Here is a 17,991-nt window from a genome sequence, read left to right as displayed (position 1 = left end):
TTTATGCTTCTGTGGCTTCTTTCTTATGTATTTCCCTAAAAATTATCTATTTAAACAAACAAAAGCCATACAAATAGTTGCAATAAAAGTAGCAATAATAATAAAAAGCATTGAATATGGGAAAATTAGGACATTGCGACTATAGGAGAAACCATTTAAAGGTTAAATAGGGTGAAGTGGATTGTAGAGAAGATAGATAGGCAAAGATGTATCATAGCAGTAAAGGTAAAGGTAAAGGCCCTCCCGTTGATCGTCGATTTGCTCGAGCGGGCCCAGTAACGTCTCCATTGGAGACTTTGTTGTTACTGTGTCTGGCATATCGAATACTCTCGGTAGTGTAGTATCATAGCAGTGATCCATGTAATATTTAAAAACTGCTCAGAAATTTAACAGTAGTTAGTAATTAGTAATGATTTAATTGTATCACAAAGTTTGGAAGGTTGTGAGATGAAATGAATAAAAAAATTTAATTTTCGTACATAGTATGTTAAGGTTTTTCTTTATTATTTTTTTGTTTTTAATATATACTGAGATTATTTTCTCTAGAAACTTGCTAAATGTTTTATTTCTTTACTCTGGCACTTGCCAGCAGCATTAGCGGCCGCCACAGCTTTTTGGGGTATACTGAGTGTGCCCTTGGGATCTTGAGACTCAGTGCTCTGGCCTGCAGTGTGGACATGCAGTCACAGGCAGAGCAGGGCTCTGGGCTCTCCCAACACTTCATTGTATCAGGGGCATGTGATGCTCAGCACTCAGTGTCGAACCTCTGAGTACTCCAGCTTGAATCTGTCACCTTGGCACCTGTGTGTTTTAAAAGCAAATTAAATTAATAAGCTGTAAGGCATAAAATACTGCACCTACATCACGTTGCTTTCTGACAAAAGAAATGAGCATAGAATGGAGAAAAGGGGAAACTCATTATTCTTGGGGATGTCCAGGGATACTGAGACATTCAAATGTGAAAGCATGAAATTGGGTCACTCTTTCACAACATATACAAAAGTAATCTAAAATGGATTAAATATTTAGTTTAATTTTTTTTTTCTAAAAAATAAACCATTGGGAAACACATAGCATTTGTCTTAGACATAGCACAGCGGGTAGGGTGTTTGCCTTGCACGCAGCCAACATGGCCGACCCGAGTTCGATTCCTCCACCCCGCTCGGAGAGCCCGGCAAGCTACTGAGAGTATTCGATATGCCAGACACAGTTACAACAAAGTCTCCAATGGAGATGTTACTGGGCCCGCTCGAGCATACCTTTGAAGATTCACATCCAGTGTGAGTGAAGCAAAGGCAAAAATACACAAATGGAACTACAATAAAACTAAGCTCTTCATGCACAACCAAAGAAACTTGTGTCTAATAAAAAGATATCCTTCTGAATTGGAGAAAATATTTGCTATAATATTTTGATGAAATGTTAATATTCAAAACACATAAACAATTCATGCAACTCAAAAGCATAAACTGTAGCAACAGCAAAATAACCAAATTAAGAATTGTTTTCAGGGGGACCGGAGCAATAGTACAGCGGGTAGGATGTTTGCCTTGCATGCAGTCGACCTGGGTTCAATCCCCAGCGTCTCATAAGGTCTCTCGAGCACTGCCAGGAGTAATTCCTGAGTGCAGAGCTAGGAGTAACCTCTGAGCATCACTGGGTGTGACTCAAAAAAGAAAACAAAAAGAATTGTCAGGGAAATGCAAGTCAAAACAACATTGATATATCATCCCACACCAGTGTGAATGACATATATCAGGAAGACTAGAAACAACCAATGTTGGTAGGAATCAGGTAAAAATGAACTTTAACTCACTATTGGTGGGAATGTCGTCTGGATTAGACTATGGAAAACATGTGATAATTCTTCAAAAAATAAGATGAGAACTGTCATATGACACAGTGATTCTGTTTCTAGGTGTATAGCCCCTAAACACAAAATAATTTATTTGGAGAGATTTTACTAAGTGAAATTAGAATAAAAACAAGCTAGGATGGTTTAATTAGAGAAGCAAAGTAAAAGAATCGCATAGCCAAACCAAACTAAACTTTGACTTCTGATTGAAGAACTGTGGTTATCATATGGGGAGAGGTAAGAGGAAAAGGGAGGGCAGATTGGATGATGGTTTATTGGTCCCTTATGGAGGGGTACACCATGACAATATACATTTGTAGAAGTATGAGCCTGGATTTCTATCACATACAAAAATGTGATGTGAAAGTGTTACCTCCGTTAAAAAATAATTAACAAAAATGGCATTAAATACCATATTAGACATCTCTACTATTTACAAACTAATTTTAACATATAGTAACTTGTACTATCTTAATGATGCATAGGAATGCCCCATTTAAATTTTTTTTAGTTTTGGGACATCAGATTGCCTCCTGTTGCTTCACTACAAAAGTCTGTGAAAGTCATTATTGAGTAGTCTACCGCCTCAGTTTCTGTAATTACATCTCTTGAATATATTATTAAAAATTCAAGGTACATTAATTATATAATTTTATTGTTACTTATTTATTGAGATCTTACTGTTAATCATTGAGTTTTTGATACTTAAATAATAGTTCACAATTTGCTTTACATTTCTCTACTTTGGGTGTTTCTTTTAATTTTGCGTCATAGATTGCACAGTGAGTGTACTTGTAGAATTTTATATGTACACTTAGATATGTCTATCTACTGTGTATTTTTTTGAAAGTTAAAAAATGTGATATTTGATTTTATTTAATTTTATTTTAGGGGAAAAAGACTAAATTTTATTTATATATCTTCTCATACCAGTATGTTATCTAACGTTTTCCACTTAGTTTTGGGGCCATACCTAGCAATGCTCATGGCTATATTCAAGGATCATTCCTGGTAGGGCTGAGGCTAGTCCCAGCTTTCCAGCCAACCATGCTCTGCAAGAGATTGAACCAGGCTTGACTGCACACAAGGCAACTGCCCACCCATTGTACTCTCTCCAGCCCAATATTTTATTGTACTACTAGCAAAGAAAATAATATAAGTTTTTGTATGTTATTAGGTAAACTCAGAAGAGTTTAATCCTTAAATATGTGTGAATCAGGAAGTTTAGGAAAATAGTTTGTAAAATATAATGCATTCAGGCCGTCCAGGAGTTCCTATGATATTAAGCATTTTACTGAATCTAGAGCGCTCTCTCTCTCTCTCTCTCTCTCTCTCTCTCTCTTTCTCTCTCTCTATCTCTGAGAAATGATAGCTTATTGAAAGCAGTATTATCTTTTTTGGAAGAATAGCAAAGGAAGTTAATGACTCAAACTTGAAAATTAAGTTTAAAAGACATACTTAGTTACCTAAATTGTTGTGTTTTGAGTATAAGGGACAATTTTATAATTCCATTTAGAATAATTATTAATAAACTGAGTTCAGTAGGATAAAAATATATATTTAAAAATTGCATGTTTGGCAGACATAAGAGGACGTTTTTAATATTTATTATTCCATAATAAGCATTATATGCTATTATGAGTAATATCTTTATAATTCTTATCAGGAGAGAAGATACCACTGTTATAAATATTCCATACCATAAAGAAGTTTTCCATATTCTCACATCATTAATATATCTGTGTTCCCTTCTAAAGTTTAGGAAAACTGAGGAACTATAAATAGTTTAAAGATGGGATGGAATGAAGCAATGTTTTGGAATGATTGTTTCTGATGAAGAGTAGCTAAGATGTGACTAAACGTTCAGTAATTATGATCAGATGTGCCGAGACCATGAGTAGACAATCAAGGCTAGTCTCGGCTTTCCAGCCAGCCACGCTCTGCAAATTATATCCCATTCGTGGGTACTTTTACTGTGCATGCATCATTTCTGTAGTAGGAGGAAAATTCAGCAATGGCATAAAGTCAAATACTCCGTAGCACTTAAGGACCTTTTTGTTTGGCCTTAGAAAAGTAAAAAGGTTGAAAGGGTATTGAATATTCACAAGAATTTCATATGTCAGTTAAGTAATAAATCACTTTTGTTATATCAGTTAAGAGATTAGCCATTTCACTTGATATCCTACTATGTTTATAATATTTTTATGAAGAATGGAGAAAGTTTTCATTACTGTTTTGTTAAATTCTTTAGTTCTACGTTTCAGAGGTAAGTGACCATGAAAAGATGACAGATGTTAGTGTGATAATTTCATATCTCTAATTTAATCTGGTAGCTTGTTCATTAGGCAATGCTTCCTTTAGTGAAGGTTTTATATGTAATTCTGAGTGCAATTTATGTTGAACTTTAACTTTTTCAACAAATCCAGAGTCTAGAAATAAATCCTTTCATTTCTTTTGACTTTTGGCACAGGAATGACTGAAGGTGGATAAAATTTGCCAGGAATGTTATGAAAATTTTAACAATCTTGATTTTTTTCTTTACTCTTTGTAATAGTTATAACTTCCTCCTGACTCATAATAGACTTCTTAGAAAATAACACATACTTGCCTAAAAGGGGCTTTTTGCAAGCTCTTTTTTTCTTGCGAAAAAGAGGCTTATTTTTTTTGACAGGGTAGGATGAATGATAACATAAAAAGATGAGTTAAAAATAAGAAATCCTAGACATTAAACCATGATGGTCTCAATAATTTCGGTATTCCCTGTACTTCTTTAGAAAAAAAGTCTCCTAGTTCCTCTAGAATTGATAGCTTCCTTTAGGGACTGCTTAAAAAATAGTTCATAGGAACAGAGGTCAATTTGAGTCAAAAATGACATCATAGCTAAAAGTCTTCAGGACATTTAGTTGATAGAAACCAGCTAGGATCATTTGGAATGAATTGCAATTTATTATGGCATGAGGGGACATTCCTAAGCTTTGGATATGTCCCAGGAACACTGAGTTGGTAGTTTTGGAAATTTTAGAGAAATAATTACTTCAGTTTTTTATTAACTGCTTTCTGTTCGTCATTGCTTATTTTCATGTGAAATCATATCAAAAAGTGGACTAGGTTATGCAATTTGAAGTACCCTTCATTGAAAAATGTCAAGTTCTTTGTTTCTTTTCTTCTTAAAATTTAATTTGAAGTCATTTGATTTATAGCAATGTAAGTGAAAAGGGTCCAGCACACAGAGTTCTAATACCAGGCCCTGTACTATTATGTCTACTGCCCTGGGCTGTTTTCTTGGTTTCCCCACCCTTATTTCTCATCCTCTTGCCAGGGAAAGTTGACTTTAGTAGACCAGTTCACATCTTCTGTTGATTGTAGCTATTTGTTTCTATCTTAAATAAATCTTGCTTTCATGGAAAACTCTATCATATGTTTCTGTTACTATCATTTCAGTGGTACAAATAAGATATTTAAAACACAGTAACTTTCATTTTGATAAGGTTCAAATATGGTAACACCTACAAGGGTGATTAGAGGTCACCCCAAAAGCCTCTATCCCTCTCGGAAAGACTGTCAAGCTACCGAGAGTATTCCGCCTGCACGGAAGAGCCTGGCAAGCTATCCGTTGTGTATTTGATATGCCAAAACCAGTAACTACAACTGGTCTCATTCACCTGACCCTGAAGGCTTCACTGACATGGCAGCACTGAGAAGGATGAGAAAGGAGAGGCCGACAAAATCTCAAGGCCGAACTAGTCTGCCACAACGAAGGAAGACAAAAATGATCGTCTGTACTTTCAATGCACGTACGCTAGCATCAGATGCATCCATCGAGGACCTGATGGTACAGGCGCGAATGATCAAGTACGGCATCATTGGTCTGACCAAGACAAGAAGGCACGAATCTCACCATGCTGTTTTCGACACTGGAGAAGAATTGTTCCTCGAAACATGCGATAAAAGAGGTGTCGGAGGAGTCAGTGTCCTTGTCAACAGAAACTTGGCCAAGAGCATTGATTCATTTGAATGCCTAACAACCCGAATTGGACGTTTACATTTGAATAGATGTGGCTCTCTGCCTGCAGTTTCTATCTTCCTTGGCTACGCACCAACATCTCATTTTGATGAAAGAGAAATCGAGAAGTTCTACATGGAGCTGGAGAAGTTCTATAAAGAAGACCACACCTTCTACAAGATCATTGTGGGTGATTTTAATGCCAAGATAGGACCAAGAAGATCAGCTGAAGAACTTCACATCGGGACCCATGGCCTAGAATGGAATGAATAGGGTGAGAGACTGTCTGAGTTCATCATGTTGACCAAGACCATCCATGGTAACTCACAGTTCCAGAAGGCAGAATCTAAACGCTGGACATGGGAGTCTCCCGGTGGACGATTCCACAACGAAATAGACCACATCATATTCAATCGACGGTTTTGCCTGACCTATGTCGCTGTTGTCCCAAAATTTCGAACAAGATCGGACCACCTTCTCCTTCATGCAAAATTCTACTTCACAGAGTGGGGAGAAAGGGCTGCAAAGTTCAAAAAGAGAACTCCCAGAATGACCACCAACTGGGAACTCTTTGGCACTATTGCGGCAACATGGGAAGATGCCATTGTTGACAACATTGACGAGGAATACAATCGACTGGTTCAGCACCTCCATGAATGTGCGAGGAACGCCAAGAGAGAGATAGCCACAAAAAAACGCCTGTCTTCGAAAACTCTTGAGCTAATTCGCCAGCGTGGTTTGGCCCATGCCTCAGGCAACTGCAAGCTAACGTCCGAGCTCGCAAAGCAGTGCAGAGATGCGATCAAGGAAGACCTCAAAAAGAGAAGAGCAGAAGTACTGGTAGATGCGGCAGAAGCTGGGAAAAGTATTCGTTACGCCCGCCTGTCCTTCGCCAACTACAAGACCAAGATGACTGCCCTCCGACGTCCTGATGGATCCATCACATCCTTCAGAACAGCAATGGAGAAGATTATCCATGACTTCTACTCAAATCTCTTCAATAGCCATGTCCACTTGCCGACATACCGAATTCCACAGGATGGATATGTTGTTCCCAAAGTTCTCCCTTCCGAAATCCGACACGCTATTTCGTTGGTAAAGAAACAAACAGCACCCGGCCCAGACAAGGTCAGACCTGAACACCTGAAGAACCTGCCATCAGTACTTATCAATACACTGCCTCAGCTCTTCACTTGCTACCTGTCTGAATGCAAGGTTCCGTCCCAATGGAAAACCAGCAGGACCGTACTACTGTTCAAGAAGGGAGACATCCATGGCATTGGCAACTATCGCCCTATCTGCCTATTGTCTGTCATCTACAAGTTGTTCACTCGAGTCATCCTCAATAGGATTGGCAGAACACTAGATGAAGGACAACCATGCAAGCAAGCCGGGTTCCGCAAGGGATTCAGCACCATCGACCATATCCACACAATAACCAAATTCATTGAGGTTTCTCGGGAGTTCAAGATGCCGCTCTGTTTAACATTCATTGATTTAAAGAAGGCCTTTGATTCTGTTGAGACGGAAGCGGTCATTGAAGCCCTAGCCAATCAGGGCATTCAAGCCCAATACATCAGGATCCTCCGTGAGCTGTATTGCGGATTCACTACCAGGATCTCACCATTCTACAAAGAAGTGATCGTTGATGTCAAGAGAGGGGTTCGGCAGGGTGATACCATTTCACCGAAACTCTTCAGTGCCACCCTTGAGAACATCATGTGACGACTGGAATGGGAAGGAATGGGAGTGAAGATAGATGGTCAGCAATTACACCACCTCCGCTTTGCTGATGACATTGTTTTAATAACACCAAACATCAGCCAAGCAGCACAAGTGCTGGCCGACTTTGACCATGAGTGTGGAAAGGTAGGACTACAGCTGAATTTTACAAAGACAATGTTTATGAGAAACAGCCTCGTTCCTGATGCCCCATTAACTCTCAATGGAACGACCATCTCCGAGTGCAACAGCTATGTGTACCTAGGTCAAGAAGTCAACATGACAAATGACCTGGCACCCGAGCTGCACAGGAGGAAGAGAGCGGCTTGAAACACCTTCAATAACGTCGAAGAAATAGCTAAGAGGACGAAGAACCTCTGGCTCCGGGCACATCTCTTTGATTCCACTGTTCTTCCTGCATTAACATATGCCTCAGAGACCTGGGCTCTAGGCAAACAGGATGAGAACGCTATTCAGGTCTCCCAAAGAGGAATTGAAAGAGCTATGCTTGTAATATCACGTTTCACTCAAATGAGAAAAAAATCTGGAGTTCCGACATCCGTTGACGATCAAGAATCAGGGACGCTGTCTCATTTGCCAAGGTGTCAAAAATCAGATGGGCTGGTCACGTAATGAGATTTAAAGACGACCGTTGGACTAGAGCTGTTACTGACTGGATTCCACGGGATGTCAAAAGACTGCGTGGCCGCCCACCTACCAGATGGTCAGACTTCTTCTTCAAGATCATGAACGATCGGTTTGAGGCCTTCCATGTTCCCGGAGCGAAGAGATGCCATTGGGCTACACTAGCACGCGACAGGGACAAATGGAGATGTTACTGGTAACTTTCATTTATAGGGATAGGAAAAATAAATTAATCTAGGTTCCTGTCATGGACCCTGTAAGCTACAATAAAAATGATAAAATATGTCTACCATTGCTATAAAAATAGTGAATATTTTTATGTTCATGTACCTGTCTCATGACTACTTTTCTTTGGTTTTCATTGGTAAAAACCTATTTTTTTGTATGAAAGTTTTATACAACATTTTTCTTTCCAATGACCTTGCATTTTTGTGGTCCCCAAAGCTGAGACAATTTGGGATTTGCAAGAGGCACTTTGGGCTTTGTCACTCATTGGTACTGCCACTTGATAGTTTCGTGGCATCAAAGAGAGTTCACAGGTCGGTCAGGTATGACGGGAGGCAAAAATATGCACTGAGAAATATTTCATTTCATTTCATTTCATTTCATCATCCTGTTATTCGTCGATTGCCTCGAGCAGGCCCCAGTAACGTCTCTTTCATCCTAGCCCTGAGATTATATTCAAGGCTCTTTAGGAGAATGAGACCCATCATTGTTACTGGTATTTGGCATATTTAGTACGCCACGGGGAGTTTGCCAGACTCTGCCCTGTGGGCAGGCTACATTCGATAGCCTGCAAGTTTGTCCAAAGTAGGAATGAGACAATAAGATGTCATAAAAAAAAGTTCTGATAAGATGTCGCGCGGCCGCATTTGCGGCCGCGCGGTTCCGGGACCTGGATTTTATAGTCTCTGCGTCTTGGCTGCTGATGGGATTACATGGCGCCAGGGGGCCAGGTGGTGGGTGTGACCCCCACCTACTGGAATTTGGAGGATCTGGGTGGAAGATGCTCAACTCCAATCTGAGTAGGCTTGGAGGTCTCGGCCCCGGAACCCGCGTGGCTTTGTCCCTCTGCCAGTACCTTCATGTGTGCGGAGAGTGGTCTCAGCATGGTGGTGGCTGGTCCTGGCGGTCTTCGGCTGCCGGAGCCCTGGTCGGGGCGGGGAGCAAAGCTCAACCCGCTCCCCTCAAGGGGCCCCGGGAAGGAACACCCAGGCGCGGGGGCAGAAGACTGCACTGTTCTCGTCCGGGATCTGGATTTTATAGTCTCTGAGTCTTGGCCGCTGATGGGATTACACGGCGCCAGGGGGCCAGGTGGTGGGTGTGACCCCCGCCTACTGGAATTTGGAGGATCTGGGTGGAAGATGCTCGACTCCAATCCGAGTAGGCTTGGAGGTCTCGGCCCCGGAACCCGCGTGGCTTTGTCCCTCTGCCAGTACCTTCATGTGTGTGGAGAGTGGTCTCAGCATGGTGGTGGCTGGTCCTGGAGGTCTTTGGCTGCCGGAGCCCTGGTCGGGGCGGGGAGGAAAGCTCAACCCGCTCCCCTCCAAGGGGCCCCGGGAAGGAACACCCAGGCGCGGGGGCAGAAGACTGCACTGTTCTTGTCCGTGATCTGGATTTTATAGTCTCTGAGTCTTGGCCACTGAGAAAGATGTGCTCCTATTATCAGAATCTTTAAAGAATAGAAAAATTTGGATTTGAAACAGAGGTTATGTGCTTCATGAGCTGGGGGGTGGGTGGGGAGGAAACTGGAATAAAGAAGGGATTACTAAGTCAATGATGGTTGGAGAGATAGTGTGCTGAAAACAGATGAAGGAACAAATGTGATAGCCTCTCAGTATCTGTATTGCAAACCATAATGCCCCAAAGAAGACAGAGTATGGGGATAATTGTCTGCCAAAGAGGCAGGAGGAGGGATAGGATAGGAAGTGGGGGAGGGATAGTGGGGACATGAGTAGTGGAAAATGTGCACTGGTGGAGGGATGGATGTTCGATCATTGTATGTTGGAAACTCAAACATGAAAGCTTTGTAACTGTATCTCATGGTGATTCAATGAAAAAAATTAAATAAAAAATAAGAATACAAAAATAAAAACAAGAAAAATGCAACTCCACCCCCCCAAAAAAGGAAAATGAGGTTATGAGTAGGGAGAAGGACATTTAGAATGCCCTAAGTGAAAATGATCATTGGACTGAAAATTAAAAAATAATTAAGAATTCATCTGGGACAGAGTGATAGTAGAATGTATAAGGCACTTGTCTTACATGTGACTGACTTGGGTTCAGTCTCCGGAACCCCCTTCAGAATGACTAGGAATGATCTCTGGAACATGTTCAGCAGTCACCCTGAGCATAGTGCCAAGAGTAGCCCCTAGGCACCACCAGGTGTGGCCCCCAAACAAAAAGCAAACAACGAAGAAAGTTCAACAGGCGGTGTTCCACGGGTGATGCGAGATTGGAACAAATGTAATGGTATCACAAATGAGAATGACAATATGAATTTTTTCTAAAGACAGTTTTATCACATTTCAATAACTTTAAGATAGTTTTAATGAGTACGTGGAAGGTAAGGTAAGGTAAAGGCCCTCCCGTTGATCGTCGATTTGCTCGAGCGGGCCCAGTAACGTCTCCATTGGAGACTTTGTTGTTACTGTGTCTGGAATATCGAATATTCTCGGTAGCTTGCCGGGCTCTCCGAGAGGGGCGGAGGAATCGAACTCGGGTCAGCCATGTGCTAACGTGGACGTGAAAACATGAATATATTATTTTCAATTTGTGCAGTTGAGAAGGAAATTGGGTTAATGTCAATACATTCTTGCACTTACACACTTGCTCTCTCATGCTTCCACTTAATTTTTTGTAGTTCAGCACAAGGATGTCATTACTTAATAGCAGTTTAGGTGAAGATATTATGTATGTTGTGAACTAAAAATGAACCTTTATGTAACGTAGTTGCTCTTCAATATAACACTGTCTCAGAATCAGCTGATGCTATCCTTCCTGAGGGAGATAGATCATGGCTAACTCTTCTGCTTTGCTTTAGCCTGTATGTGGGAGATGTGCAGAGTTTGGTAAATTGAGGAGGGTCATTGTGATGATGACATTCCAAATCATAGCGGTCTAGAGACAACTCTAATGGTAGGACACTTACGTAGCTGTAGATGATGGTGATGATGATGATGAAGAAAAAATAGAAGATCAGAGATAAAAATCATGTATTTGAAATTTTAGGAAAATAACTTATTACACCTAGATGTAGCATTCTTTTAAAACTTGCTTTGTGTATGTTTTAGTAACTTTATGAAATTGCTAAATTCAGAATGTAAAACATTACATAGAATGGGTGTATCTGCCACACACATTTAATTCTCACCATACTGGAAGATGTCGAGCTCAAGAACAGGGCACCGGAAGGTTTGGTATTGGGGAGGGCCCTTTCCCTGTGTGGTCTGCTGCCTTCTTGCCAAGTATCTTATGAAGGAGAGGATCAGCTGTCTACTTATCTCTGTAAGGGCTCTCTGCTCTTGTCATGGAGGCTCTTTGCTCATGAACTTTCCTACAGCCGATTGTTTTCTAGAATCCTCTCCTTACACATACCATCACATTTGATGTATCATTGTGAGCTAATGAATTTGGGGATCACACATTCAGTACATAGTAAAGTTAAGGTATATTTTTTCTAGATATACTCATCTAAGATGAATTTATAGTTTTAAGAATGACTGTAGGGGCCAGAGAGACAGTACAACAGGGAAGGCACTTCATGATGCTGACCTGCATTCACTTGTGTGGCATCACATATGGCCTTTGAGCACATCCTGGAGCACAGACAGGTGTGGCCCAAAACCCAAAATAGAAATAAATGAATATATAAATAAGTATTGCTAGGTAGAATCTTAGTTTTAAAGACCTTGGTAAGGTAAGATTTAAATGTGAAAGTGACATGCTACTCTGTATGAACAACTAACCTGAATAAAATTAAAAATTAAAACCCCAAAAACAAATTAGTAATTTAAACTCACTATGAATAATAAAACAAACTACAGATGTGGATCAGGTCAGGTACAAAAGTCAGGCATTCATTTCTTTGTAGTAGACATTCAAAGTAACATTTTTAAAGGAAGTTATTATTTGACAATGACTAAATAAAATACATGCTCATAGCTTTAAATGTCAGCCGTGTGTTCAGCAGATAAAATAATTGTTTTAACATACTTTAAATGGACCAGGATCCATCTAATTTATTGCATGTATATGAGGGAATTTTAAACTAAGATAATCTAATAAAAATAAAATAGTGTCTTAATTGAAAGAATTAATATATTCAGGGACAAGCATATATGAGAAAATGGAGTACCTAGTAAATTTTCTTGTTAGATTTTGAAGAATAGTAAGGAGCACGTGAAATGTTGAAATTTCATTCTGTGTATCCCAAGGGGACACTTAAACTGACTTTAAATACAATTATTCTATGAGTTGATGCAAAAAATAGTAAAATATACAAATTCACAATAGATGGATAGAGAATGAAAAAGTACAATATAGGGATTTTCTTTAAGCTATTGAAACACACGGGACTGCAGCAGTAGTACAGTGGGAAGGGTGTTTGCCTTGCATGTGGCCAACCCATTTTCCATCCCAATGTCCCATATGGTCCCTGGATCCCCTCTAGGAATTTATCCTGAGCACAGAGCCTGGAATAAGGCTTAAGCACACTGCAGGGAGTGGCCCCAAAACAACCACAACAAAGTAAAAGTTACAAACTATTAAAATATAGTGGGAACTTGGGTAATTTATTTATAACCATTAATACCCAAATTTATATGATAGATATTAACAGAATTATTTGGAATAAACTATTATCATTGTCCATCAGAATTGCAGATAGAATTATCTAAAATGCATTGAGCTAAAGTTTTCCTATATGTAGGTACCAGGTTGAAAGAACTGACACTTATTTTATTTCTCTGGATGCCTAAATAACAAAAATTAGTCACATTCAAATGTAACAATTTTGATGACTCAGGTAGAATACAGAATAATATTTTAGTGTGTTACTGCTTGGAGCCTATGCTTCTTTTTGTTGTAATTAATAAATAGCATCCTGAAGGGCTGTAGTTCATTATGTAGAATTACTCTGACTGAAACTATTAATTGTGATTTTTAAATGTCAGTAAAAATTATTGCTTCCCCGATGTTGCTTATTACTGTGTCCTGCATTCAGGAGCAATATTTCATTTGATGACAATAAACAGTTTGAAACAGAGTTGTTTTTTTGCCAAGAGTTACGTGGAAATCTCTGGGGCATGGATGATTTTAAGGAAGAAGGGAAAATGACTTGCACATATTTCTTAGTCAGTATCTTTAAAGTAGTAGAATGTTTATTTTAGGATGAGTCCTGTTTCTTGTTTCCAGATGAGGCACTATTCATATGGAGAACATGGCTAGATTACCAGATCATAGTTGGTAGTAGTCAAGCAAAAGCTTGATTTAAACTTAATTTCTGAAAATATCATATAAATATTGAAGAAGACTGAGTCTTTGGAAAATATGCTTATTAAATATGGTTCTGAATTTTTATTTTTGTATAAGCCGCCACAGGGCAGGAATCTTAGGTTTCAGTTAGGGAAGAACCTACAAAGGATAGTTCAGGTGAAACGTGAAGAATGATTAGAGATAGTGAGGTGAGGACTCCAGAGGCTGGTTGTGTGTGAAAGGGCGCTCTGCAGAATTCAGTGCACTTCATAAAGAGAACACAGATGAAACATTTCACTTGACATATTAGTTGTTTCTATTAATGAGCAACATTTTTACCAGACGTCAGTGTAGATATGCAGAATGTACTGAGGGTTTCCGAGGCTGTATATACCCAAAACAGTACAATGAGCAAGTACATTAAACTGAGTTTATGAACAAGAATGTAATTGACTGATTGATTATAATAGAATATAAGACAAAAGGGGAACAAGTTTTCTAAGTGCAAAGCAAAGAAACCAGGCTTTTTTTTGGTGGGTTTTGATTAAAGTGGAGGATTATTTTGTGCTCTTGGAGGACATTTTTTCTGCCATGATCCTAAGGTGGAGTAGGTTGAGGTCTGCTCTCAGTAAGGTTCAGATTTGCCTTTGACAGCATTTTGATCATTGCCTTATTTGTTCAGCTAGGGTTGTGTCTGAGCAGAGCCTCTGCGTCCGTTCTTAATCTCAACTGCAGCCTTATCCTCTTACCTATGTGTCGAACTCTCCTGGCTTACCTCCGAGGATCCCACAAGGTAAGAACAAAAACAAAACATGGAACTGGAAAGTTGCCTTGCATGTGACCCACCAGGGTTTGATCCCTGGTACGATCCATGGTCCCCGAGCACTGCCAGGAGTGATCCCTGAGGCTAGACCTAGGAGTAATCCCTGAGCATGGTCAGATGTGGCCCACTGTCCTCCCATAATGTGACAGTGGAATGGTAGACTCACATGGGCATTGAATCTACAAAGTCATGGCTTGACTTTATGCTAGGATAATTGTTTCAGAAATAATAGTAGGAAGTGAAGATGATCAGTTACTCTGACACCCAACATCAGGAGAGAGGATATAGAAAGTGTTAGTGCTCTGGCTGGCACCAACCGCTGCACTGGGACACGCAAGTCTCACCAGGATGCTGCAGTAAGAAATTCTAGCTGAAGAACCTGAAGCATGAAAGTTAAATATTTTATAATGATCCTGAGGCAAAATGAGTGGCCAAGTGAAGATTCATTCCGTATCAGCTCCATGTTTCACTGCAGTCCTTTTATTTAGTTAAGGCTGGAAAGCAAACTAGAGCCCCCTGGTCTTTGTATAATACATGGGGTAATTCAGCTTTGGGGCAGTTCCTTTCTTCTCAAAACACATGTCTATTTTGAGCTGTGAAAAGGATGTCTTGATTAAATAGCAGTGTTACTTTTGATGTTGAATGTTATGTAATGAAGGGTTTAAAAAATTACAAGGTACTTTGACAGTTAAAACTCAATTGAAATTCTATTTTGCCTTCAGTTATTGTCGTGCTATGTGGCGTATGCCTGCTTCTCCCTCCACGAGTATGTTAGACAGCAGGATAGAGACTGAGCTTTTGGAGGATTTGTTAACATAAGGTTACTCAGATGTGCTGTGAAGTTTATATGAGTAGATTCATTTAGAAAAACTTCTCAACCTTTTCACGTAATTATATTTAGAAACTCTTTTACTTTTAATGCTGTAATTTGTAAAAATAACCCTCTAGGTTCCCCATCTTTGTTAATTGCTAGGCTTTGTTATTGCAAGTCCTGTGACTTGTCATTGGCTTGGTGTGAAGAAAGAGAGCACAAGTACCAGGAAATGAAAAGTGCCCACCTAAGTATCTCAGCAGTTAATAAGTATGAAAGGATTTTCCCTTAGTGTGAAACAGGTATTCAAGATGTTTGACATTTTAGTTTTCCATAAAATCAAGGAGGCATTAAAACCATGGGTGAAAAGGCTTCGTTTAAAAATAATCTTATTTTTTATTACAAAAGAAAATAATATATAAGTAGTAAAATTAAAAAATTCCAGAAATGTACAAAACAATCTGAATGTTTCTCTTAATATTTCTTTGCTGGAACAACTACTATTATTACTGTTTGAGGTATATATCTGAAGTTATATTAATATATCATTTCACATATCTTTAATAAAATAACATATTTATTTAATAAAATAACAAATATTCCTCTGAACCAGAAATGTCATTTAGTGGGGAAGTTGCTTGCCTTGCAAACGGCTGACCAGGGTTTGCATTCCTGGCTCTGCACACGCTCCCCCAGCACTTTTGAACTTTTAAGCACAGAGCCAGGAATAACCACTGAGAACTGCTGGATGTGGCCCCAAACCTAATGAACAAATCATTAAGAAATAATAATAATAAATAATAATTGCACTGTAGCCCTGTCTTCCCGTTGTTCATCAAGCCGGCACCAGTAACATCTCCATTATGAGACTCCTTGTTACTGTCTTTCGCAGATCAAATTGGCCACGGGGAGCTTGCCAGGCTCTGCTGTGTGGGCAGGATGCTCTCAGTAGCTTGCCGGGCTCTCCCAGAGGGGCGGAGGAATCAGACCCGGGTTGGCTGCATGCAAGGCAAACGCCCTGCCCCCTGTGTTATCGCTCTTAGCCCAATGTAATAATAAATAGTAATAATAATAAATAATAATCCTTAATTTTTTTCTTAAGAGCTCATCTTCTATTGAATATGTTCACTATAAATCATGATTAACCTTACTATTTTTAAAAATCTAAAAATAGGTATATTTCCAAAATCTTTACGTTCTAAGAAATCCTATAATAAATCTTTTAACATATATCTTGTTTATGCGACACTTTTTACCATGGTGAATTGTTTTATTTAGGTTCCAAGCAGAAGAACCAGAAGGTTGTTAGATAAAAGCAGGACATTCCATATAACCTGTGGTATCACCATTTGTATTTTCTCAGGTGAGAAAGCTAAAGGATTAAAAATCTTATGTTGAAATCATATACTTGATATGTGGGGTTTTATTGTTTCATACATTGCTGTAATCCATTTGTGATTGCTATTGAGTGAATTTCTCTTGTCTTTCACTTGATATCAGCTGCTAGAAGGAACTAGATTAAATATGTAGAGCTAAATACATTGCTTATGTATTTATGTATCAATACCTAAAGGTTAAAAGTAAATAATCTCTTTTAGAAATGTTGAAAGAAACATACTAAAAGTTTTTAGTGCTCTGAGATTTAATTATTTGAGTTTAAAATATGTGAATATTAGAAAACAAATGCAATATTGTATCACAATTATAATTTTAAGTGTTAACTTCCTTTTAATAAATAGGTAGACAGCAAATTGAAAAACATTGTTATAATTTATTCTACTTCGTTTTCAATTGAAATTAAATGCGAGTGGCTGGAGAGATAGATCAGGGGTATAGGCATTTGTCTTGCATGCAGCCAACCCCAGTTCAATCCCCAGTACAATGTATAGCCCCCTGGGCACCACCAGGATTGATCCCCGAACATAGCCAGGAATAAGCACTGAACACAACCGGGAATAAACCTTGAATCAAATAAAAAAAAAAGGAGAAGAAAAGTGTCTGCCACAGAGGCAGGCTGAGGAGGGTGGGCAAGAAGGAAGCTGGGTACATTGGTGGAATTAGATATTGACAAATGAAGGGATGAGTGTTGCAACATTGTGTAACTGAAACTCTGTCATGTGCAACCTTTTAACTGTGTTTCTATGGTAAGTCAATTTAGCTATAAAAGCAAATCAAAGGAATAAATTTAAATTGATAATATATGTTTAATAATTATTAGGTTAAACATATTTTATATGATTTCATACATTTACACATATATTTATGCTAAGTGGAATCCTTCACTCTTAAAAATTGCTTTAGAAATGAATATTTGGAATCTGCTGCTCACAATCCCAATATCCAAAATGATTTGGTGATCTTCATTTTCCTATTTGCTTCCTGGCTTCAACATATGTTGAATGTTTATGTAGACAGATATATTTATGTATATAGATATATTAATATATAAGTATAGTTCTACTTTGGGGTTATGGATAGCACATACTTCTTTTTCTCAATTAGGCCTGAGACTCAATGAGGTCATAGCCCTTTGGTCAAATTGCTGTTCCCTGACTTTTCCAGTTGTTCCCAATCTTGCCCAAAACCTAGAGTAATCCTTACTAACCCTGGCTTTTGTCTTCTGTGCTTTTTCAGTAGTTCTGTTTTCTTTGTTTAGG

The 17,991-nt window shown here is 39.0% G+C and overlaps 1 protein-coding gene across 1 annotated transcript in view; it reads left to right on the top strand.

Moving 5' to 3' along the window:
* Nucleotides 1–17,991, top strand: part of NOX4 (NADPH oxidase 4) — a 204,142-nt gene that overhangs the window by 13,773 nt on the left and 172,378 nt on the right. The window contains exons 3-4 of the mRNA XM_056114562.1: nt 14,383–14,493; nt 16,613–16,697. Coding sequence (XP_055970537.1) covers nt 14,383–14,493; nt 16,613–16,697 — 196 coding nt within the window. The remainder of the gene's footprint in view (nt 1–14,382; nt 14,494–16,612; nt 16,698–17,991) is intronic.

Source organism: Sorex fumeus, unplaced genomic scaffold (genome assembly GCF_029834395.1).
Source record: "Sorex fumeus unplaced genomic scaffold, SorFum_2.1 ptg000026l, whole genome shotgun sequence".
Classification (NCBI taxonomy): Eukaryota; Metazoa; Chordata; class Mammalia; order Eulipotyphla; family Soricidae; genus Sorex; species Sorex fumeus.
The sequence above is the reverse complement of the archived record's forward strand: the minus strand, read 5'-3'. Positions and strand labels throughout refer to the sequence as shown.